This window comes from Triturus cristatus, chromosome 8, assembly GCF_964204655.1.
Source record: "Triturus cristatus chromosome 8, aTriCri1.1, whole genome shotgun sequence".
NCBI classification, from domain to species: domain Eukaryota; kingdom Metazoa; phylum Chordata; class Amphibia; order Caudata; family Salamandridae; genus Triturus; species Triturus cristatus.
Genome location: NC_140591.1, coordinates 239,812,447 through 239,839,251, shown reverse-complemented (window position 1 = coordinate 239,839,251; position 26,805 = coordinate 239,812,447). Strand labels below are relative to the sequence as shown.

The following is a 26,805-nucleotide window of genomic DNA, read 5'->3' as shown; positions in this document are numbered from 1 at the left end:
GCGCCGCGGCGAGATGGCGGTTCGCGCTTGAGTTCCGTGAAGAGCGAGGGCTGACGGAGACATTGCTGACGCTGAGGAATGCCCCGCTCAGCGCCGAAGATGGAATATTGCATGGGAAACTGCCGTGTATGCTACGAGGGAGTTTTCTAGAGGTGGAAAGTGGCCAGAGTTCACTTATTGGCATTCTAAGGTGGCGCTTCATGTTTTCACGAGCGGCCGCCATTTTGTTTCTTCTGTGAGGGAGTTTTACTCTCGCTTCTACACGACGACGCTACTGGATTATCCTGTCAGGAGTGGAGGCATACAGGAGCTGGTGACGTTTTTTTCACCTTTCTTGAGTTTATTTTGTTTTTTCCTGCCGCCTATTGCAGTGCTGCCCCTTGTGTGAACTTGTTGAGGTTTTTGCTACCATATTATTCGTCAGACGCACTGCCACTTCCTTATGTGAGGCTTCTTTGCTCTGGGCTTGATTTTGGTTATTTTCGTAGTCGGTGAGTGCCTACTTGCGCCTGCAGCACATGATATTTTTTGTGAGGTGGTTTTTTTTGTCTGGGATCGCCTGCCATATTCTCTGTTCGGCGTTTTTTGATGCAAGTACATTATTTCTTCCTGTCCATTTTTCATCTTGCACATTGAGTGTTTTACAGCCCCTGGCATTTCTTGCTATCACTATATCTGAGGAGGTGTATTTTGTTCCTATTGAGGTGGTTTGCCCTATGGCTGAGAATATAGCCCCTTCACCGAATGCTAAGGACGTTAAGGAATCTAAAGCATCTCTTAAGAGGTCCAAACAGATTTCCCCAACACCTGAGCCTGCTCCTAAAGACACTAATTCGACTCTTGAGTCCATCCTGACGCGCCTTAATGAGGTCTATGAAATTGCGCAGTCTACTAAGACTAATACAGATTTATTGCAGGTGGAGGTGTTAGCCATCAGGAATGATTTCAAGGCCCTTTCCCTTCGTGTTTCAGGTACAGAAGCACGGATTAGTGGCGCAGAGGATACCATGCAAAAGCACTCTAGATCTCTCACGCAGATAGAGCGTTCCATGGCAGCATTGAGGAAAGACCTCACTGAACAAGAGGATCGTAATCGTAGATCTAATCTGCGAATTTTTGGTCTTCCAGAGGATGTTGAGAAAGAGGCATCTTCCATGATTGAGTTTCTTTATCAATGGATCCCATCTACACTACAAATTTCTTTCCATAAAGATTTTGAACTGGAACGGGCACACCGTGTCCCCTCCTTTCGCCCCAAGTCTGCTACGCAACCAAGAGCGATAATTTTTAAACCGCTGCGTCATCAACATACAGAGCAGATCTTGGCTCATATGCGGAAGGTTAGAGCTGTCTCTTGGAATGGCCATCGTATCTCAATTTCTCAAGACTTTGCCAGGGACACGGTGATAAGGAGAAAGGGCTTCCTTAATCTTCGGAAGCGTTTGTCTGAGATGAATATCCCCTTCTCCTTTGCTGGTCCCTCAAAATTCCGCATTACTTTCAAAGGTCGTGTCAGAATTTTCGACGAACCTGCGGATTTGGCCTCGTTTTTGGATAATCAAATGGAGTTGCAGCTGGATCTTCAAACGGGGGCTTCACATGTTCCTGGTTCTTCTGGCACCTGATGCGGCTATACATAATCCATTGTTTTTTGTCTTTGTCAGATCTATTAGTCTAGCTGCTTTTAGATCTGCGCGGTGGTCTTTTTGTCCATTGGTTTTGACGTATTTCTGTCGTCTCTTGGTGCTCCCCTATTATCGTTATGGTGTTTTGGTCTTTAGTGTTGTTAGTTTTATTGTATAAACCCTTTAATTTTTTGTCGTAGCATCTCATGTTGGCTTGCCTTCACTCCTGATCGCGTGTCGTCCTGTTAATCCTTGCCTCCCCAGTTTGTTTCTCGACGTATTAGGTCATGGTCCTTTTCCTTTCCCGTTGTTTGTCTTTGGTATGTGCGTCGACTTTTGTGGTGAAATTTGGTTAACCTATCCTTTTGTGGTCGGTCTTTTTGCTTCATGGTTGTTTTTTGTTATTTCGTATTTTATGGAGTTGGTCATTGTCTTTTTATTTGCGTTATCAACGTGTTGCTGTATGGTTTGTCTAGGTGTTTTAATTATATCTGTTTACTATGTATTTATTTATGACTATATTTAGAGTTAATATGGGTCATTCATATAGTTGTTAGTTATACCTTCTTTATTGATTTTTCATTGAGTGATTTCAGTACATTGTGTTATTAATTGTCTTTTTCGAGTAGGTTAGTTTTTTATAGATGCTTTGTAATTGATAGATCTATGCCTCTCTTACCTACATGCCCACTTACTTAGGCAAGTATACTTATTTTGCCAGTTTGGGTGTATATGGCTTTATTTACTCATGGCCAGTTGTCTATAAGTTTGTATATAGATTTTACATATTTATATGTAGTATTAGATCTCTTATTTAGCTGCCATAGGGATTCACGGACTGCTATATTGTTATGTTATGTTATGTTATGTTAAATAAATTTATAGGGGCGCAACTAACACCATTAGGTTTCTTGGCGCCAAAGTAAAGAGAGCAGAAGATAGCGCAAAGGCCGTTTATTGATAAGATTCTGTGAAAAGAAAAGTTTTAAGGGCAGATCTGAAGCTGGGGTACGAAGTGGTCAATCTCAGGGACAAGGGGAGGGAGTTCCAAAAAGTGGGAGCCAGGAAGGAGAACTTGAGCCCGCCGTGTTTCTTCCTCTTATATCTAGGGATGGAAAGCAAGACCATTTGGGAAGACCGGAGAGTGCGGGAAGGGACGTAGGATTGAAGAAGGGAAGAAATAAAGAGGGGGCCCTGGCCGGCTAGAGATTTGTAAATGATACAACCCAGCTTGAACTTACAGCGGGCGGCTACAGGGAGCCAATGAAGGCTCTTTAGGAGGGGACGGACATGATGATCTCTAGGGAGGCAGTGGATCAGGCGGGCAGCCTGATTCTGGATCAGCTGAAGCCGCCTGAGTTGGTAGGCTGGGATGCCTACATAGAGCGCGTTGGCGTAGTCTAACCTCGATATTACAAGCGCCATCAGGGCCAAGGTAAGAGCCTCGGAAGTAAGTAGCCGGGAGATTTTCTTAATTTTCCTTAATTGGAAATGGCTGGAGGAGACTACCGCGCTAATCTGGGGCGTCATGGAGAGATTACTACTGATGACGACTCCCAGACTTTTAACACAGTTGGCGGGGCTAGGTGGACTGCCAAGGCTGAGAGGCCAAAAAGAAGAATCCCAAGGGTTGAGGGGACCCCCGACAAGAACGAGTTCGGTCTTGTCGGGGTTGAGCTTCAGATGGTTTGAGCTCATCCAGTTGCTGATAAAGCACAGGGTATTTTGAAAGGTGGCAATAGAGTCAGCAGAGGAGTTGATGTTGAAAATTAGTTGTATGTCATCAGCATAATTGAATGCTGTGACATTGAACTGACGGAGGGCGCGGATAAGTGGGGAAAGATACAAATTAAAAAGGAGGGGGGAGAGGGAAGAGCCTTGTGGGACACCACAGGACAGTTTGACCTGGGAGGCAGTAAACTGGGATAGTCTGACAGCTTGATGGCGTTGGGTCAGAAAGGATCGGACCCAGGCCAGAGCGGTGCCCTGGATGCCAGCCTCCCTGACACGATCGACCAAAATATTGATAGGATGTTATATGCCGTTTTTTAGTATGTCTCACTTATTGGTCCATATTGTTTCATATAGTATGCTTTAGATTTTATTTCTTCGTTTCTCTGCATTATGGTCCTCTTTCTCTTGATGGAGTCCGTTTTGGGCTGGTTCTACCTAATAGTAATGTTATCTTTTAGTTCACTTTCCATCAGCTCTTATTGCCTGAACGTGTTTCCTTTTTCTCTCTCTCCTGCTCTTACCGCTCTCTATGATTCATTTTAATTGTTATATATATATTAATTTGGTCACACATGTTGCCTTTATAGTCTCTCATTTCGCTTTATTTTCTAAAGTTATAATTGATTCCAGCTCTTAGTTTTTAGATAGTTTTTCTTTTAAAATGTATAATCAGCTATGCACTGTTCTGGGGCTTTTTATGCTGCTGTTGTTATTTCTCCTGTTGGCCCCTCGCTCTTTTTCCCATGTCCCCCCTTGTATGAATTTGGTCTTTTTCAGACCTGCTGGATTGGCCCTTCTCTCTCTCTTTTTCTGTTTTCTTTTGCTTTCTTTTTCCTCCTCTTTCTTTTTTTCTTTTCGGATTTCCTCTTTGGTCTCACCCTGTTTTGTGTTGGCTGTTGATGTCTGCTGGTTAGCTCTCCTGGGTGTTGCGCTCCATTCTTCACATAGGGAATATCTTTTTTTCCTGATAATGGTTCTATGTCTGGACTAAATATACTCTCCCTTAATGTTAAAGGGTTAAATCATCCAGTCAAAAGGTCAAAGATTTTGGACTACTGTAAATCTCTTTCTTCGGATCTCGTCCTTTTTCAGGAGACAAAGCTCTCTGCCAAGGAGGCGTTGTTCTTGAAGAAAGAGTGGGTCTTTGATGTTGCTTGTTCGGATGCTTGTGGTAAAAGGAATGGGGTTATTACCTTAGTTTCTAAACACTCTGGGTTATCTATCGTTTCCTCTGAACAGGATACAGAGGGACGTTGGTTACTATCTAAGGTGTCCGATGGTAATGCTGTCTTATTTGTCATGAATATTTATGCCCCCAACAAGGATGACCCGTCCTTTTGGAATGCGATCACCAAAAAGCTCGAAGATACCCCTCACTCTGGCAATCTTATTGTAGGTGGTGATTTTAACTTGCCAATGGACCTTATCTTGGATAGGAACTCTGCCTTTAACTTTCGTCCCCCTAAAGCTCACAAACAAATGACTAATATGTGCTCTCTTACCCATCTTCAGGATGTTTGGCGTCTTCATAATCCCACTGGTAGTGACTTTTCCTTTTTTTCTTCCCCTCATTCGTCCTTTTCACGCATTGATTATCTTTTGGTTCACTCTTCTCTGGTTCAATTTTCTTCCTCCCCGCTTATTCACCCTATTTTAGTTTCTGATCACGCCGCAGTGACATTTACTCTTACGTCCTTTGTCCCTAGGGCACGAGCTCGTTCGTGGAGACTCAACACAGAAATTTTACATGATGAGTCCTTGGTGCGAGAGTTTTCCAATGACATTGAGACTTTTTTTACTGAGAATGTGGGGTCAGTCAGTTCCCCTGTTGTTCTCTGGGACTCTTTTAAGTGTACTTTCCGTGGTCAGGTCATTAAGTGTATGTCAGGGAGAAATGCAGCCATTAAGAAGGAACTCACGGACTTAGCAGATGAGATCAAACGTCAGGAATCCCTTTTTCGACACTCTCAGGACAAGACCTGCCTCCAGTCTATTAAGAACTTAAAGTATTCATACAATACTATAGTCACTAAGAGAGCTCATATTGGCCTGCAGGCTCAGAAATCTAAGAGACTGCTGTTAAAAAATCGTGCGGGCAAGATTCTTGCAGCCACTTTAAAGTTCCAAGAATCTTCTTGTAATACCTTCCAAATTTCTTCTATTACTGACCAGTCTGGTAGGAAAAAATTTCAAACTGCAGAAATCCTTGAGGTTTTCCGTGATTTCTATAATAATTTATATACCCCATCGGCCCAAGCTTCTTTTGAACAATGTCAGGAGTTCTTGAAGTCGGTTCCTTTGAAAGTCGTTTCGGAGGAAGATAATCAATCATTAAATTGCCCGATTACTTCTGATGAAATCATTTCTGCGATTAAAGCTACGCGGTCTGGTAAAGCTCCTGGTCCTGATGGTTATCCTATTGCGTTTTATAAAACCTTTATTCCCGTGCTTGTCCCGAAACTCCAATCCGTTTTTGATGCTTTTATTAAGGATGGTTCTGTGTCTGGTTCCGCGGCTGATGCTACTATTGTAGTTATCCCCAAAGAAGGGAAGGATCACGCAGATCCCAAAAATTTCCGTCCCATTTCCCTTCTTAACATGGAAGCCAAGATCTTTGCTAAAATTTTAGCTAAACGCTTAGAGTCCTTTATTCCTCAATTGGTTCATCCCTCCCAAACAGGTTTCGTAAAAGGACGACTAGCACGGGATAATATTCATACTTTTTGTCATATTCTTGGTGCCGCTAAGCGATCTAATCTTCCGGCGGCTGCCTTGGCCCTTGACGCTGAAAAGGCCTTTGATAAGGTTTCTTGGCCTTTTTTAAGAGCTGTTCTATGTGCACATAACCTCGGTGATTCCTTTATTCGTATGGTTATGTCTCTTTATTCCCGACCTAGGGCTAATATACGGGTGAATGGTGCTACGTCTTCTTTTTTTAACCTTTGTCAGGGCACTAGACAAGGGTGTCCTTTGTCCCCTCTCTTATTTTTGTTGTCCATTGATCCTCTCCTTAGAATGATTGACTCGCATCCAGATATTAAGGGATTCTCTTTTGGGTCTCATCAGATAAAAACAGCTGCATATGCAGATGATGTTCTCATTTTTTCTGATGATATTGAACTGGCCATCCCTGCTATTTCGGATACGATTGCTCTTTTTTCAAAAGTTTCAGGTTACACTCTGAACAAAGATAAGACAGAGATGTTTCCTTTAAATGCTTACTGCTTCTCCTCTCATATGGGTTCGGCTGGCTTTAAATGGCAATCTAAACAGCTAAAATATCTGGGTATCTATTTTTGTTCCACCCTATATGCTACGGCTACTTATAACGAAGCCCAAACTATTCTTAAGGTGAGACGTCTTTTAGAAAATTGGTCTCCGAAACATATTTCTTGGTGGGGCCGTATCCAGACTCTTAAAATGATGATTACTCCTATTATTAATTTTGTTTCCTCTATGCTTCCAGTAAGGCTTTCTGATTCCTTCTTTCATGAACTTGATTTGCTTACTTCTAAATTTTTATGGAATGATAGAAGGGCTAGGATTGCTTATACATTTTTACAGAAATCCTATGATATGGGAGGCTGTAATTTTCCTGATTGGGGGAAGTATCAAACTGCTTTTCTGGCGTCCCAGGGTGCCCTTTGGTTTTCTTCTCCAGCTATTCATGTTCCAGCATGGTTGACAATAGAACAGGAATTGGCCTCCCCACTGCCGACTGCATCTTTTTTAACCACAAACACCCTTTCTATTCCATTCTCTCGCTCTATTATTTTAGACACTATTGCTGCGGTTCGTAAGGTGGATAAGAGAGTAGCGATTCCATTACATAAAACTAGATGGTCGTCTATTTGGCGCAATTCTAAAATCAAAATTAATATTGACCCTGAGTTGATGTCTTACTGGGCTGGGAAAGGTGTCTCACTTGTTAAACATCTCTATGATTCCAATAATGATCCTTCCCCTTTCTCATCCCTTGCTCAACAATTCTCTCTATCTAATTTGGATTTTTATACTTTTCTTAAGATTAAGGTTGCACTTGCTAAAGTCCACCTTCATCCTTCTTCCCCTATGATTACGCTTTTTCAGCTTTGGATCAGGACTGGTCATGTTGCGTCTCGGATTTACAAATTTTTATCATCCTCTACACTCCCTTCTCAAACTGTCACACAGCAAAAATGGGTACATCATTTTGATCATAGTGTTACTGCTCATATCTCTTCTGATACCTGGCAAGATATTGGTAAATTTTCTCTTCGTAACAAAATTGCCCCCTCTCTAACACAGTCTAAATTTTTCTCTATTAATCTTCTTCATTGGACTCCCATTCGTCTATATTCACTCAATCTCAAAGAAGACAATTTGTGCTGGAGCTGTGGGCTTCTACCAGGCGATTTTCAACATATGTTCCTTGATTGTTCCCTTCTCCAACCCTTCTGGGATTTAGTTCACAAACACCTCATGCTCATCTTTAACATCAAATTCCATCTGTCTTTTCCATTAATTCTTTTGGGTCCGTGGGCGGCCCCAGTCCCTTTGCCCTTAGATCCCATGGAGTTACAGTTGTTGGACCTCTTATTAACTATTGCAGTCAAAGTAATTCTCATGGAGTGGAAATCTTTTTCGTCCGTCTCTTACCATACTTGGTGGGCTTGGGTTTCCTTTCTACGAAGTGCTCATACGTCAGTGGACCATGCTCATCTTTCTCCTTCTATTTCCTCTGGTGTTTGGAAAGCCTTAGACTCGTACATGGAGTTGGCATCTGAAGGGTTGGTGGAGCAATATCCCTTTGATTTGTCTGGTTAGTGTTGTCTTGTGTGTTGGGTGATTCCTCTGGAAATCCTCTCCTCTTCCTTTTCTTCTCTCTGTCTCTCTTTTTCTTTCCTCCTCTCTTTCCTACTCTTTCCGTCTTTTCTTTTTTCCTTTCTTCTCTTTCCTCTTTTCCCTAATTTGCCATCTGTGGGTGATACTTTTGATATATATCTTTGCCAGTTATCATTTTGGGTCTTCCCTTCTTAAGTAATTTATTTATCTGATGTCTGTAAATTAATGTATGACAATGATTTGTTCTCCTATTTATTATTTCTACATTAATGTATCTATTACCTTATTGTCCGATATCAATTGTATCACTTTGGCTTGTATCTTATGCTTCATATTTGCGCTTTTAAAATAATAAAATTCTTTTGAAATCAAAATCTAAACGACTCCCTAAGTTCTTTGTTTGGGGATGTATGCACAAAAATATCTTTTTTTTGTTAAATAGTTTTTATTGAGTATTAATAGTAACAGATAAAGAGTACATAAGAATAAAAATAAAAATATGTAATAGTAGGATTACTGCAATTATGAAAAGAGAAATGCAAATCTAAGTATATAAATTAGATACAATTTTTTTAAATAAACGAAAAAAGAAATAAAAGGAGGGTAAGATGGATGAAGGGGAAAGAAAAGAGAAGAAGAAAAGGAAAAGAAAATTAACAAAAAGGAAGAGGAAGAAAAGAGTGTGGAGGAAAAGAAAGGGAGACAAAGAAAATGTCATTTAAGGTAGAGGTGAATGAGAGGATAGATAAAGGTAACCAATATACGTCAAATTTAATTTTCTGATGTATAATGATGAAAGGGTGGCTAGTCTAAGCTTCTCACAAAGAAAATTCCGCCATGGTGCCATAGACAACTTAGAAGTATCTTTTCAACTGGAAAGTATAACATTAAAGGCAAGTGCAATGAGGAGATAAAATAACATAGGCTTAGGGGGAATATGAGCAAAGGCAGTCAACATAGTGCCAGTTGAAACATTTTGAATAGATAATGGAATGTTACAACAATTTTTTAAAACATTTTAAGTACATTATTTCCCAAAACATAAATACTTGATGACAATTGTAAAGTAAATGAATTAAAGTACCTGTAGAAGCAGAACAAGACCAGCATAATGAAGAAGAATTTGGAGCAAATTTAGAAATTCATTTAAGAAGACTACCTAACAGCCACAAAAAATCCAAAAACAAGGGTCCATGCACCTCAGAGACTCTGGGCCTGGCACCAACCTGAGGAATGCTCAAAATCTAACAAATCATTCCAGGTGTCACTTTCTCATGAAACTAGAAGGCTCAGAGTGGCAAGATTTTAAAATGTATTGTAGGGTTCCTGGCAACCCCTGGAAACACTGCTTCACTTTTGGTTGTCCCTCAAAACAAATCTGAAAATTAGTGCCAGTGGCTGTATGGGACAACTTTGAGGTCCGCCGCGCTCCCATTGATATGGCCATTGGCCATGTGTTTACCTTTCTGTTCTCTTTTTTATTGGTTTAAAGTGCCCAATGGATCATGCCTGGGGCAAAATGTAGTGGTTAGACTGACTCCTCATCAGCTCCAGCACTCGATCCTTCAATACTAGGCAGGAGAGCTTTCAGCCTTTGCTGATTGGGATGCCCGTCTCTTCGATTGAGTAGCAGGAAAGGAATGTGGTGCACAATCTACAAGGAGCATCCCTTTCCTTAGAACTACATTGCTCTGACCCCAGGGCTTCCTCAGGTGTTATAAATATTTGGGTGGTTCCCTCAACCTCTATGGCAGAGATATTGAACATGCATAATGGTGGCAACATGTGTAGGTAACCGGGGGGAACCAAGAGGCCATGGGCTTTCTGGCGTGATATCAGGATCCTCCTTGGGATCAGCTGGTGCAGTGGTGGTCCAGATCCCCCAAGTCGCTGCTATAGTTGATTACAGAGTTGCTTGCAAAGATTAAGATACCTCGGGACCCAGTGGGCCAACTGTGACAGGACTCCAGGCCTCAACATTCTTTTTTTTCCTGATTATTTTCAGATGCTTTATCCCAGCGTTGCTATTTTCCTTTGTTCAGCAGGAGTGTATAAAGCTCTGGATACACTCTCCCATCCAGCCATTTGGGGGTCTCCTGATCTGGGGATCTTCCTGCACCATGAAACAACAGTCTACAAGGAAGACTAATTGTCCTGGCTATGCTACCACAGTTTCCAAGGCCTTCTGCCACTTGCCAATTACCTATAGGTTGAGCAAGTGCTTTGCGTACTCTGTCTAGGGCACCAACAGCCATGACCAGTATATCAAAGACAAGGGGTCCCACAGCAAGTTTACCCACTACTGTTCCCAAGAACAAGTGGGGAATCCAGTGCCACTGGCTCTGGAGGCACAGTCCAATAAAGTTCAAGGATACAAGCCTAGAGTAGTGACCAGTACGGATACAGTTGCATCCATGCTGTGGGTGAATCATCTTTCGTCTTCAATGGTTTCACTCTTCTCAAAGTCTCTGCCCCAGTACAAGGTTTAAAAGTGAGGATGCTGAATTCTACAATGTGGGTGCCCCTACCCAATCCAGGTATGGCACAGAACCCCTCCATTTCTAACTGTCATTTCCTGGGAGCTTCCTGTGGGTTGACAGAGTCTGGCTTCCTCAATAAAAACTGGCTTCTTCCATTCAAGGCTTCAGAAGGATTCCTTGGTGTGGCTAGTGCCAGAGTTACACCTGCTCTCTTTATGTTTCTATGAAAAAAACATGCCCAGGATTCTCAGAGGCAGGCATCTAATCACATTTTGCAGAATTGCCTTTTCCCTTGTGTTAGACCTGGTATTCTTGGTGTGGTTTCCCCTGACATTTTGCCTCTACCTCCTGTGTTTTGTAATCTGTGAAGATTTTGTTTTTGCTGGCTTAGATGCTTTGGGCACTTTGCCACTGCTGATCAGTGTCAAAGTGTAATTGCTACCTATGGGAACTGTTATTATGATTGGTTCTCCCTGATTGGCATATTTGATTTCCTGGTTAGCCCCTAGCAATGTGCACTACGTGTGCCAGGTCTGTAAGTCAAATGCTACTAGTGGGCCTGCAGCACTGATCGTGCCAGCCACATAAGTAGCCCTGAAAAGGTATCTCAGGCCTGCCACTGCAGTGTCTGCACATTGTTTTAAACTGCCATATCGACCTGGCAAGTGCACCCACTTGCCAGGACCTAACCTTCCCTTTTCTTACATATTAGTCACCGCTAAGATAGGCCCAAGGTACCACTGTGGCCAGGGTGCAGTCAGTATATGTGAAAATTAGGACAAGCCCTGGTGTGTGTGGCATGTCCTGATAGTGAAATCTTTTTCACTATTGCAAGGCTATCTGTTCCCATAGGATAGAATAGGGAGTGTACTTTTAACATCTTGCAAGCAGAACTACCCCTGCAAACGAGGTAGGAAAATAAAGGTTAGAATGCCTGAACTCAGAAATGTAAAATGCATTGTTAGAACCAGGGTTCTCTAGTTGGCTGAGGTAGGTACCTTATTCCAAATAGAGGCCCCTGCTTCTAAATCTGGGAAAGGAAGGACACCTTCTCAGATAGCCCCTGCTTGCCCCCTCGGTAGCTTGGCACGAGCAGCCAGGCTTATCTTCAAGGCAAGTGTGTAAAGTATTTGCAACCACGCTCTCAGCAACCCAATGATGGCACCACAAATGGACTCCACGCGAGTTTCATAAAAAACGATTATAAGTTTATATAAAAAGATATACGATGAGACCACACGTTGAAAATTCAACATATGCGTATTTGTAATATTTCACCTTTCTGGTTATTAGTCCAGCAAGCCCTTGTAGGTTCTTGCAGTATTAATGAGCACTTCTCTATGATCCCCCCCAGTCCTAATGCAATGCTATGCAGTTCGTAATGCAAGAATCAGGCAATTTGTAATATAAAGATAATGCAGTTCGTTATGCAACGATCAAGCAATTCGTAATGCCAAAATAATGCAATGAGTAATGCAACAATCAGGCAGTTCGTTATGCAAAAATAATGAAATGCGTAATGCACTCCAGCACCGATCACGGTGCTTTAGACAGTCTCTATGCCACTTGTGCTGACTCGCGGTAAGGTTCTTCCAACATCTGCCCCAACATGGGTATGGTGTAAACTAAAGTGTAGCTCCACACTCCAGCCCTGGTACTGCCACTCCTTGCAAGTAGGGGCCGCGATATGAGCTTGAGCGGAGGCTCGCGCTGCGAGAATGGGAAAGACCAAGAGCATCTCTCTCCGAGCCAGCACCCCGCCCCAGGCGGCGACACACGTTACCTGGGGGGCGCAACCTCGCTCTCCTCTCCTCGTGACTTGGGCCTCTGATGCAGCTTTATTGACTCCAGGCCGATGGCGATGACGAAGATCTCAGGCTGCAACAAGGCACACAGCGTCGCTAAGACTCACTTGAGTTCCGGGTGTGCACAATGACAGGGCAATCCTTACGAAGGTCTCAGACTGCACATAGCACACGCACACAGCGTCGCTGATACTCACTCAGATTCCGGGTGCACATGATCACAGGACAATCCTCATGAAGGTCTCAGGCTGCATGAACCACACACACACAGCTTCGCTGAGACTCACTTGTATTCCAGGCACCCACGATCACTGGGCAATTCTTACGAGGGTCTCAGGCTGCACAAAGCACACGCACACAGCGTCGCTGAGACTCTCCTGAAAACTTTTATGTTCCTGGGCAGTAAAAAGCTATAACTGATGGGAAGTCCAAATAAGTTGCACTGACTGGCAATGTAATAAGGTGCATTGCAACAATGTGAGAAACTGGTACTTGAGTGGTAGAAGGAAATCTGTATACTATTATGCAGCGCTAGCACTGGTGGGCAGTAGTAGAAGATTGCCCTATGGTCAGCATAAGGAGCTGACACCGAGCTACAGTTTGAAAAGCTCACACTGTCAATTGTGAAAATCCTGCATTGTGGTGCAATATGTGAATTTGGCTTTTATGGGAAATTTGAGATGCTGGCACTTCCGGTCCAAGGGAGAAGCTACACTGGTGGGCAGTGTGATATAAAGGTACGTTGTTTTCGAAATTTGAACGGGAACACCACAAAATTATTGGTATAATCCTTAAATTCACCTTCGAAACCAGTGAGTGTTTAGTTTATGTGCCATAACATTACAATTTGGCAATGCCAATTAAAAACTTTTTGTGGGAGGAGAAGCCCCATGAACCCTCCTTTTAATAGTCAGAAGAGGTTGCTTAGCTCACTCTTCTTTGAAGCAGGTAACACCATGTCCCCTGCCCAGCACCAGCCATAGCTTTCAAGCACGACTGGCTCTAGCACTAAAAACAGTGGGTGGCACCCAGTATAGAGGGGGCACTCCAATGGTAGAAGTTAGCAGCACCCTCTTAAGAAAAACTTCGGAGCCCAGACTTTTTTTTTATACTAACAAATTAAGCTCTGCAGTCTATGCATTTTGTAAGTGGAATCAAACAGTTAAAAAACAAAGAGACACATATGGTTTATAAAATGTAAATTAAAGAAACTATTGACAAAAGTATTTTGACGTATGTAAAGTAGTACTCTTGTGGTATCCTTTTACTTACTCTTACATGCCCTTATGAATTGGCTGCACACCATATACAATGGTAATGAATTGGGAATATTCATATACAATTAGTGCAAATGGAAAGGACTGTGACCTCTTCCACTTTTCCTAATAAAGAACTGAATGTTTCAGGTCGATTCCCAAACTCATTCTACTAAGGCGCACTACTTCCCCTACTCATAGATGCTTTTGCAAATTAGACCCAATGAATCGTAAAGGAATTGAGATATCATCACATTCACTGTTGTGAATTCAAGGGGAAAACGAATTCGGAAATTCTTAGGTGTAGGAAAGTAAAAAACAGAAGAAATACATACTTATTACAGTTTAAGTTTAGACTAGCATTTGTGTTCAGAGAGGTTATTTCATGTGATTTCTCTGTCAGAGATACATAGCCTCTCCCATATTTGGTACTAACACAATTTCACTTCATTTGCATTCCAATGCCATTTTGTATCCTTCATGCCTTTTCTGAAAAATATTAATGAAGTGTTCAGGTGAAGATCCATGCTCTTCTATTCCTGTAATGACCTTTCACTTTTAGTGTAACACGAGTATGATAAGTAACCACACGTCACCATAGCAACTGATCTCAAAGATGTCCAGAGCGTCCTTTCATTCTTTCCTTCAAAGTGAAGTTAAGTTGTAGATGATCCTGGAGTCAAACGTCCCTTTACCATCCAGGTTTTCATAATGCATGGCGGTGTTTCTTTGTATTTTTCTACACATGTTCTGCTCTCTCATGATATATGGAATTTAGCATCATTTTCAATTTGATTAAAATAGAACAAAGTTAAATCTGAAGCAAATCTCCTTAATTCAGAACATGTTTTCCCATAAGGCATGGCATCCTTATGCTAATTTTAAGATTTAACAAGCAAGAACTCACAGTGGGAAACACATGTCTCGAAGTTGAACTAGTCATCCCTGCTGGATGGGATTGCAAGATGAATTAGATGCTTTTATCACGAAATGACAGCATCAACAAGTGTCCATGGTTATTTTTGTAGGGGAGAGCTGTATTTTCAATAAGTATGCATACAGTCAACAACAACAAAAAAGAACTCCTGCTAAGATGATGTGATCGAATGCACCAGTGAGGAAGGTTATGCCTCTGAAGGCAGGTCTGTTTGTTTACATTGTGTTTAAAAGTCATAGAAAAGCATGGTTTACTGAAAATGATTTGATTGTCTAGCCATCATATGGTATGTTTTAACTACATAGTATGTAAAAGGTTGCGCAGCGTTTATTTTTCAGGCTCAATTTGGACTGCTATAGCTAGCAGTGTCAGTGGATGGTTGCTTGGCAGATTGAGCGCAAGCGCTTGTCAGAAACCACTGGGCCCCTCATCACAGGATCATCTGCCTTCAGAAACCACTGGGCGCCTCATCACAGGAGCATCTGCCTTCAGAAACCACTGGGCGCCTCATCACAGGAGCATCTGCCTTCAGAAACCACTGGGCGCCTCATCACAGGAGCATCTGCCTTCAGAAACCACTGGGCGCCTCATCACAGGAGCATCTGCCTTCGGAAACCACTGGGCGCCTCATCACAGGAGCATCTGCCTTCAGAAACCACTGGGCGCCTCATCACAGGAGCATCTGCCTTCAGAAACCACTGGGCGCCTCATCACAGGATCATCTGCCTTCAAAAACTACTGGGCGCCTCATCACAGCAGCATCTGCCTTCAGAAACCACTGGACGCCTCATCACAGGATCATCTGCCTTCAGAAACCACTGGGCGCCTCATCACAGGATCATCTGCCTTCAGAAACCACTGGGCGCCTCATCACAGGAGCATCTGCCTTCAGAAACCACTGGGCGCCTCATCACAGAGGGCATCTGCCTTCAGAAACCACTGGGCACCTCATCACAGGAACATCTGCCTTCAGAAACCACTGGACGCCTCATCACAGGAGCATCTGCCTTCAGAAACCACTGGGCGCCTCATCACAGGAGCATCTGCCTTCCGAAACCACTGGGCGCCTCATCACAGGATCATCTGCCTTCAGAAACCACTGGGCGCCTCATCACAGGTGCATCTGCCTTCAGAAACCACTGGGTGCCTCATCACAGCAGCATCTGCCTTCAGAAACCACTGGACGCCTCATCACAGGATCATCTGCCTTCAGAAACCACTGGGCGCCTCATCACAGGATCATCTGCCTTCAGAAACCACTGGGCGCCTCATCACAGGAGCATCTGCCTTCAGAAACCACTGGGCGCCTCATCACAGGAGCATCTGCCTTCAGAAACCACTGGGCGCCTCATCACAGGAGCATCTGCCTTCAGAAACCACTGGGCGCCTCATCACAGGAGCATCTGCCTTCAGAAACCACTGGGCGCCTCATCACAGGAGCATCTGCCTTCAGAAACCACTGGGCGCCTCATCACAGGATCATCTGCCTTCAAAAACTACTGGGCGCCTCATCACAGCAGCATCTGCCTTCAGAAACCACTGGACGCCTCATCACAGGATCATCTGCCTTCAGAAACCACTGGGCGCCTCATCACAGGATCATCTGCCTTCAGAAACCACTGGGCGCCTCATCACAGGAGCATCTGCCTTCAGAAACCACTGGGCGCCTCATCACAGAGGGCATCTGCCTTCAGAAACCACTGGGCACCTCATCACAGGAACATCTGCCTTCAGAAACCACTGGACGCCTCATCACAGGAGCATCTGCCTTCAGAAACCACTGGGCGCCTCATCACAGGAGCATCTGCCTTCCGAAACCACTGGGCGCCTCATCACAGGATCATCTGCCTTCAGAAACCACTGGGCGCCTCATCACAGGTGCATCTGCCTTCAGAAACCACTGGGTGCCTCATCACAGGAGCATCTGCCTTCAGAAACCACTGGGCGCCTCATCACAGGAGCATTTGCCTTCAGCTACACTTGATTCAATGTAATCTGTCAGTGATCAAGAAGACGTCTGCAGGTCTTGTCACCCCAGTCCTGCCAAACCTGTTGTTTCTTTCTGTTTCTGAATTATACCAGCCCTCCTTCCGTTTTCACTGTCAGTGCTTCTGGGAATGGAATGAAAAATTATAGAGTGCGACTAATACTCTGGGGTGTCTAGGCGCTACCTTCTGCTAAACGGCGTGGGACAGTCCGTGAGAAGGAGGATGTAGGCTATTGTTTCTGGTATGATGTGTGGTCAATGATGGGACTGTCATGTGAATGATACATTGCCCACCCAGTCTATTAGAAGAAACTGCGTTGAACTAAACAATGTCCTTGAAATATAAAGATTCACAAGACTCGTGTATGATCCAATGCACCTAATCAGAAACTATTAAGGTCTTATGGAAATAAACTCACTGTAAAGCAGATCTATTTTATATAAAGGATGCAATGTTTTTACTTCAAATGACAGAAAAGGGAGGGAGGGAGGTGTAAAAACGAGGAATCAGTGGAGTCATAAAACACTGTAAATTATGTGTCACCCTTTATAATTTATTTCTTACAAATTAAATGTCCTATTAGGAGTGGGTTCTTTATATAATATTTTGGGCAGATATATTAGTTTCCATGAAAACCTTCATGCTGTATGTAGTGCTCCAGTTTTTTAGATGCATGTTACATTTTTAGTCATGTAGTTCTTTCTGTGTTGTAGTTGATTTGCTAGTAGTAGTAGTTATGTTTGTGAAAAAATGCCTACATATGGGGAGAGTTCTGTGGCACGGGTAATGCATCACAATGCATCCACTTGTGGGTGTGCGGTTTTGCCATATTTGCCTGAATAATTGTGGCATCTGTTTTTGAGCCTTTTTTAGTCTGATCCTGGATATCTCAAAAAATCTCTGTGCCCTTCATCAGGCACCTTAGCAAACTGCTTCATTTGTGTCCGTTGCCTTAATCGATTAGTACGAATAGTATGAAGAATGATAATATATGTGTAACTATTGTTGTTGTACTATTAACATAGTAGCAGTATAAATAGTATTACTATTACTAAGAGTATCATTTATTCAGATTCTGATGAATTGATAGCTTACAATTTTAACACCCTCAAGATGTATGTGGAAAGGTTTTTCAGGTTTAGATTTTTTTGCTTAAATCATATGTATTATACACAATTTGATAAGTATAGACTGAATTCACATAATTGCAATTGAAATAAACACCTTAAGATGTATAGAAGTGTGCATATTGACGTGTTTTAGTTAGGCCACATATCTGTGTAAAACTCCATTTTGAACAAGATGCAAGCTATTTCTGTCACTCAATCCCACCCCCACGTACATCTTCGCCCCACAGGCCCTGCAGAGTACTGTTAAACTGGTGTCATAATGGTTGATTTCCACTGCTGTAGTTGTCTTGCATATTCTGAATCTTAGATGGTGGAGAGGTAAAATTGAAACACTTAACTGAGTTTATTTATTCAGATAAAGTCTTACCGTTAAATGTTTCATATTGACATTAGCATAGAGGGTGTTGAAATATTATTAGAGAAAATGGGATAGTGCTTATCTGTAAGGTAATGAAGTTAATTTGTCTCGTGTTTTGATTTGCGGAAGAAATTATACTTTTGCTCACACCAGGATGAGACTATAACATTTTTGATTTAATATGCAAGAATTGTGTGTAAAAACTGCTTAATTTTTTGGGGTGAACCAAGATTGTTTTAGTTTATCATGATGCTACAAGGGATGTTGGACGTCTATTTACTGATTTTCCTGCTCATTTGGGATTCAGAACTTTTTACAATTGTATATATTCTTTATAACTCTGCTTCAGGCAGCCTATATTTTACATTTTGTAATAAAATCCTTTAACTTTTTATTGATTGAGATCCTATTGAGTGGGGTCCATTTACTTTAGAAGTGGCATTACTTGCTTCTTACTTGATGCTTGGGGAGGTGTCTAAATGCTGGGACACATTGCCTCATGAAATTGAGTTTAATTCCATCTCCATTCCAGTAACCTGTGAGAGAAAAGAATGAGGGAAATTCGGGGGTGCCTACATTTGTGGGTATGGTCTTGCTCCCACATATAAAAAGGTTATTACAGTCCATTTAGGAAACATGCTTCACGCCTCAAATGCCTTTGATGATCAATCAGCATTCCCTGCAGGGTGTGGGATCATATTTTACTCCTTTGGGAGAGCATCTTGATGGTCTTTGGTGCAATGTTTTCACTCTTTTTTTAATATCTGTTTATTGATTTTACATATGTACAGTTATGCGTATAAAACAACCAGCGAGAAACAGTAGTACTCATCATCTAGACAATCGCCATCTTTTCCCATGGATAGTTTGCAATTATTGTTCAGCCATGTGCAATAGCGAAAATGTGAAGGGAGGGGAGGCATCTGTTGTTAAGCTGCTTATACATGGGACACAGTAATCAAAAGATCGAGAATAAGGCCCTGATTATGAGTTTGGCAGTCTGTGGACCGCCAAACTCACGGTGGTGCAGTGGTGACAGTGGACCCACCACATTACAGCTTTGGAGGTCAGACCGCCATGGGACAACCGCAACCACAAGGGCTCCACGATCCATTGGCGGCGGCGCGGCAGTCTGGAGCAGCAATATGCTGGCAGTGCCACCAAGCATATTATGACTTTCCAGACCTCCACACTTTCTCTGACTGTGATCCTGCCATGAAAAGTGTGGCGGTCAGGAAAGTAAGGGGGCCCTCCAGGGACCCCTGGTGCCCCTGTGCATGAGGATACATGCAGGAGGGCACCTATTGTGCAGGAACCGGCTTTGGCACTCCCTCGGTGCTGCAGCTTTAAGGCTCATATATGGGCCTTAGAATTGGACCAGCAAAGCACTGCCTGCCAGACCACGAAGTAACTCTTAATCTGGCGGGCAGGCAACAGTCGACTTTGGCGGCGTGAAAGTGGGGTGGTGGTGTGGCGGCCCGCTCCCACACTGCCAAAGTCGAATTTAGGCCCCAAGTCCCATAGCAACCAAACATACAATAAAGAACATTCATCATATGCATGACTACCCTAATGGGATAACAACTTAATGCAACCAGTGCAGGAGTCACTACCTCTTCTACAGAACATGCACTAACCCATTATATCAACAATAATTTCACTGTATGAGTAATTTTGAGTCCAACATTGTTGGTTTCGGATGGTTGCAATTTTGTCCCAGGAGGCTGGATTGATGCACCTCCTGCAATTCTCAGACCTCCAGGACCCATCCTCCACCTCTGTGCGTAAAGTGTGTGTAGTTGTGTGTGCCCTACAGTCAGTTACTTCAAGGGTGGACATGAATTGCGACCAGCAGTACAGTCTCCCACGCACCCATCAGGTTGGTCTGTCATCGGATTTAGACAACAGCGTGGCAAGATAATTGTACCAAATATACCTCAGAGGGCCCCAGAGCAGGCAGTCTAGTCCAGGTGTTGGCCTCTGCTGTTGCCCACTTGAGGAGGTTTTGCAACTAGGTATGCACTAATTAAGCCGGGGCACAGTTCGCAGAGTTTTACTCTGTGGAACTCCGCGAAGTGCCAGAAAAACACTGCCCACTCAGCGGAGGTCCGCCAGCTGCGGTGTCTGTTCTTGCAGCTTGCACTGATTTTTAGTGCTTTAAAATCAGCACGAATGGCACTGCAGCAGGGGAGGCTTCGGCTTTCTGCCAGCTAGACATTCTACTCGAGGGGCAGCTTCCTCAACGTGAATGGCAGATTTCTCAAAGTGAGCAGTCGCAACCTGCCACAGCCGCCTGCAATGACTAATCTCACTTGTAGGAGGTCTAGTGTGATTTTTGCTTGCAAGCGCTCCCCAAACTTACCGATGGCAAGCCACTTGAGAGAAAAACTCCGCTCTGTGTCACTTCGCAGAGTTTTTCAGAACTCTACACTCCGAGTGGAGCGCAGAGTGGGCAAAACTACATGAACTCCGACGGCAGAGCAGAATTATTCGCCCACCCCTAGCACTACACCTCTTAGCTATGACGGAAGCCAGGGCAATATAATTTCATGATATATTTAGTCTTTTTTTATGTGGTAACAGTCCCAGGACACATTGTTCAGGGGTTCATGCAAGCAGTATGTTTGTGAGTTCAGCCGTGATATTTATAATTTCCTCTCAGTATCAGGTCCAGACCATATGTTGGAAGCTCACCACCCTCTGCGCTGCATCTGGGATAGCATTGGTTCACCCTTACATACATGCAGTGGAGTCATGCTGGAGTAAGGTATGACTGATCTAAGCAATTAAACTGGATAAACTCAAATCTGGGTTCTTGGACACTGTTTAAACATGCTGCAAGGCAGCTTCCTATTGGTGATCTGTCAGTTCTTGCCCTATATGAGTGTGCTATGTGTCATGTAAGGATAGGTACCCACTATGCCATTCCCCCCTCTGTGCTATATACAGTAGGGTAACTGCCTTCCTGCCACCTCTGTGTTCTAAAAAGACATGCAGGACTTTGGAGGTCCTGCGGTTCATTTTAGAACACAGTCCCAGGAGGCAGTGTGCTGGGCCCCCTGGGCTGACCTGGCTCACACTGAGGCAGTGTATCCTGACCCAAGACAGAACTGAAGGGGCCCTCTGTATCCTCTATCCAGGTGCGCCCTGATGATCAGACATAACGGAGATTCAACGCATCGTTTCCCACATTGTCGCTGCCTTGCGGCTCCACTAGAGTCCGGGACCCTTTGAAATGTGCAGGCAGTGGGTTCATCCCTCCCATCACTGCAGCCTGATGGAGAATGTTTTTTCCTAGTCATCTGCTCTGCGCCTGGTGTGGCACAGCAGGGTCTTCTGTGGGGTAGAGGGACCGCAAATCGCTCTGCAGGATGCCTAAGTTTGGATGCAGCACGGGAGCTTGCTAGAGTGTAACCGGCATGGTCAGCATCTTGGTTGTCATCTTTTCTTAGTCAATGGCCCTCTTCCCGAACCATACTTTCTACAATACCCAAGGAGTAGTTTAAAAAGTATGCCTTGTAAGGCTGGAACACATCCACTTAAGAACTTTCAAAAATGCACCATATCATTCTTGCAATGAAATTTTCTGCAGTTCTATGTACATGTAATAAATGGAGAAAGGACCCTTTCATGGCTGAGCCAAAATATATATTTGGCTGCCAGAGAATATGGTACAGTATCTGCAATGTGAAAGAATGTCTTAATAAATGCTAGGGATAGAAACTTGGGTCTTTTGTATAACTAATGCACATTTTTTTCCATTGGAGACCCATGTGATGCCCCCCCAAACTGCATGGATGTTTGTAAACCTGCATGTTACTATTGTGGCTTGTGCTGCGGCCCTCTTCCTAGGTATCACTAGGCTGGGAAATGGTCACTCATTCTAGGAAGCTGAACTTTTGGTGTGAAATTTCACTTTGATGCACTGTAGACAATGCTCTTGACTCTAAAACTGTGTTTCTCAAACTTTTTAGAAGAACAACCCATTTTTAGAAGGACAAACTTTAGCAATGCACCTAGCTTTAATGGACATGAGGTGGATGGTTTTTAATGTAGCTAAATTATCATATGATTGTACAAATAACACATTTTTCCTTGAAATGGTCACTAAAGTTGTACAGACGTGCAGCTTTACCTAAAAATCCATATTGCACACAAGTGTTAATGTAATTAGAGTGCCTTGATTTATTTTCATGGTATTAAAATATTTGTTTCATCACACTTCGAAATTACAAACAAATGTGCTTCACTTTTGCTTTGATAATGGCTGAATGTGTACAGTTCATTCACAGGTATTTACATTTTACTGTGTGCTACAAACAATGATATCCTACAGCCTTTACTTTCACACTGCCTGTACCATATTAAGATTGTCACATAATTTACTTCACTTTTCTTTCTCCGACTGCAAAGTGAGAGGAGTTCATAAACACCAATCCACGTGTTAAAATATGAAAAGCAAATTGTCAGAAGACATAGCCTGACATTTGACCTCTGTCCTTAAAGTGCAGCAAATGTGACAGATAAACCTACAGTTCAGGAAACACTGCTATAAAATATAGGTATCTGTGGGAAGATTATAGTCACTTCGGAGGAGGGCTAAAGTGACAACCCATGTGCTGCGCATAATGTTTAAAAGGCAAGCACATTTGAAACTGATGGATTAACTCTAGCTGCAGAGCACAACAAATATCAGCATTAACCACCAGCAGGGATATCTTTCACAGTAAGAACATTAAGTAATTTTGTGGGTTATGGACAGTACACTTGAGGATTATAGATCAATTAAGATGGAACAAATGAATGTTGACTTGTTAGAGCTGTGGGACTTTAAGAATTAGATGCATAGCTGCACCTCCTGAGTCTCATATATAGTGCTGTATATATATAATTATGAAACCCTCCTTTAGCCGCTATTAGTAGGCTTGAGTACAAGAATGTCAAAGGCCAGAACAAGCATCTGTGACTGTTGTGGATTGTCAGACATTCAACATGAATAAGTACAACATATTGTCACGCAACGGTATGTGCACTGGGCAACAATGGACTGCCTTTTGTGGTCTAAAGTGTTTCTTCCAGATGCGAAGGGACAAGCAAAGGCTCTTATCAAAAAGAGTGAGCGGCTATAGCATTAAGCTACAACACAGTCTCTAACACTATTTTGGCTGACTGGTGTCTTAAGTAGTTAAAGAGCTGAAGCTGTACAATTTTACAACCTTAGACAGTTGTAAATGTTTGCTTGTCACTGGAACTTTCAAGGCACATGCTGCTTTTGGCTGGGAACTTAGTTGTTGATATATCTAAAGTAAACAACCGAACATAACACTGTAACATACACAAAGTAACAGAACAGCACAATTAAAACATAACAGGGCACAACAAAACAATCAAAAGTGAGTGCAAAACAACAACCACAGGACAACACAACACAATCACATTGGAACAGTGCAGCTCAAAAACAACAAAAAGCATCACCACCAAAATAAAAATTCCACACAACAAATCTACTCAAATGTGCTTGTCATGCATTACCACTTCCAGAATCCTGTTTTCATAATATGGTGGTAAAGGGTATTTGGGGCCCGCACAGTCTTAACTTGCCATCAGGGACGTGAAAAAGCACCAGTCACAAATGTTGTGTGGTCTGGTCCAAAATGTCTATTAAAATCCATTTCATTGAGTGCATAGGGCTAACAGTCTGAGCACAGTTAGTAGGATCCTCCATGGAGTGTGCCCCTGTTGGTTCTTTTTTTTTGTATGCTTCTGGAGTTGTTTAATGAGTGAAAATATTTTGGCTATGTGGCCTAGCTACTGATTGAGCCTGATGGATCACAGGTGTTGATGCCAGTCAATTTATTGTGCATAAGAAAGTGATAGCTCACAAACTGAACAACTTCCCTATCTGAGGTACATTTTATTGTGCAATTTCTGTGAGCAGCTTTATTTCTTATAGGCTCTATCGATTTCTTCTAAACGCTGGTGTTTTTTTAAAGTTCCATTGCTTTATGTAACGCACTCTTGTAACATATGTAGATGTTAGGTCCATGACAGCTACTGTTGCATTTCTGATCTTGTTTGTATTCTTTTTTAATTTCAATACTCATTGACTAACAGGAATCTTGTGCTTGCCTGCAACAAAGAGCATGCGCCTCGGGTACTTTTTAAAGTCACAGTTTTCTCTTTGTCACTACCAATATCTGAAGTTGACTTGCTACTTCCTTCTAAGCTGTATCCACTACCCTCAGCCTGAAGATCCAGAAGAACAGTTATCATCATATATTTTACACAAATACCTTTTTTAATTCACTGGTTCAACTAGTCAAACTCATATGTTTGCAATGAGTACACATTTTCATATAATGAGAATATATAGTCCAAAAATATGTACTACCATTTACCTAAGAGCCACAGTTGTCATGTTGGGCATAATTAAAAGTAAAAAGTAGCAGTCTTTCATGCTCTTTCCACTCTCACAGGAGAAGGAACAAATGTGACTAAACAGCTAGCCACTTTTATATTCACCTTTGCACAGGTGATGAGGGCGCGCTTGATTTCACACAAGCTCTGAAACATACCAAGCAATTAACATTTAATTTACAACCCACTCAGCCACAAAGAATCTGAATATAATGTATTCTTTCAATTTAAAGATGACTGGGTAAAGAGACAGCGAGAATGGATTGCACATTAACTAGGACCATCACAAAGAAAGACGTGCACATTACCTGCTTCACTGGTTCTGATGACTCGAGACGGCACACTGGGATCTCCAGTACCTATACTGTTGGAGGCTACCACCCGGAACTCATATTCAACCCAAGGGTTCAGATCCACCACCATGGCAGACTCCATGTCTCCACTGATGGTGTCTGGAACTGTGGGCAGAAAAAAAAAAAAATTTGCATCACACCTGCAGCTTCTCCTAGAACAGTAAAAAAGCATGTTACATTTACATGAGCAAACTAAATGGATACCAGAAATTAAATGTGTAGTGTTGCAATATAATAACATTTTATAGAGCTGCCAAACAAATGTCATTATCACATGCAACATAGTTTTAAATTCACACTTCTATAATAGTGCATTTTAGATTTAAACGTAGTGAAGAAGTAAGTTAAGCCAATGGATAATTCAGTTATAAGAATTCCAAAAGCACTTTTGAAGACTCAAATTAGGTTTGAAAACATGTTACAAATTATATACGTAAGGCAGGACAAAAAGGAAACGTATTTACAGAAAAGTGTAGGAAAACGAAGACAGTAATTTGCACTATTTACTGTGCAAGCTCCCTGCTTTTATGTTATGCACATGCTCCTGTGAACATGTAGCACATGTATATGGCACAGCGTAAGACCCCATGTGAAAACATGTGTCTTTAAAATAAGTGCCTTAAGAGGTAAGGGCTCATCAGCCCCACAAGGCTGGACACATTACAATAACTATATAAATGAAGAGTTACAAACATGAATACAAATGGAACGCTCATCAAACAACTTTGGGGCCAATTACGATGTTGTGCGAAAAGCCTCCGACTGACAGTCAGATTCTCCTAGACCGTGTCGGAACCCATCCACCCGGTTCGGTGCGATTCCAATCCGCCCGACTGATTACAATGTACGCGGTTGGAAGAGAAACCATTTGATCATTCTGAATTCGGTCAGTCAGTCAATAGCTTTATTTCGATATAAAATCATAAAAGCATCACAATACAAAACAATTTTAGAATAAAAATATGGTTCATCGCGTCATAATAGTAAAAATGTAACAATACAATTATCCCCCAAAAGTTAAAACTAAAGCTATTTAATGCTTTGAAAAATTCATTCTGATTAATACAATTTAAGATAATTAAAAAAATTAAGAATTAATATTCGTTATCAAGGGCGAAGCATGACATGACACATTTCAATGATCCTTTATTCGTGCTCTATGGCAATCCTTGTCGGTTTTGGGACGCCCTTTGTGTAGCCCTGAGCCGGATTAGCCATGCTCGGTCCAAGAACTTCGCAACTCTGCAAACATATAGGGTTCTTGGGTCAGTTCTTAGTATACGTAGGGCAACTCGATGGTCTAAAGTGCCTAATTGTTTACAAATTGGCACAAGCCAGCAGGACCTAGCACTAGCATAAGCAGGGCAGACAAACATAAATTGTGCAATACTCTCTTTGGCGGTCCCACAGGATGGGCATTCTGTAACAATCTGATTAGAGGGGCACCACTTTACGGTGAATTCTTGGACTGGAAGCAAGCCGAATCTAAATTGGATGTATAGTGCCCTATCCCTTGGGGTCTGGATTACGTCCAGGTAGGGTTCAAGGCCTCTAGATGGCTTATGTTGAAAAAACCCATCCGTGAGCTTTCCTAGGTTTGGGTTGCTAAGATCTCTGACATCTATCCAGTCCCAGTAGATGCTTTTGAGCTCAGCTTTGCTTGGCGTTGATTGAGTATCCCATGACTCCTCGAGACCCAGAGTCATCATCAAGGCCTTAACATTAGAGATCCATTTTATGTTTTTACCAATGTCCAACCCCATTATTTCAGTAATAGCTTCGGCATATTTGGCAAGTTCAGTAGTGCGCCTTAGGCGTGCTCAATACAACAGGGGGCGGAGTTTGGCCAGGTCTTTAATGTGGCACCTACCCAAATCGTATATCAGAGGAGTTAAAGG

General features: G+C 42.6%; 1 protein-coding gene across 4 annotated transcripts in view; it reads right to left on the bottom strand.

Moving 5' to 3' along the window:
* The window catches only part of CNTN5 (contactin 5), a 3,369,946-nt gene that overhangs the window by 273,661 nt on the left and 3,069,480 nt on the right, over positions 1-26,805 (bottom strand). For all 4 annotated transcript variants that reach the window (XM_085621430.1, XM_085621433.1, XM_085621431.1 and 1 more), the window contains one exon: positions 24,863-25,012. In XM_085621430.1, coding sequence (XP_085477556.1) covers positions 24,863-25,012 — 150 coding nt within the window. The remainder of the gene's footprint in view (positions 1-24,862; positions 25,013-26,805) is intronic.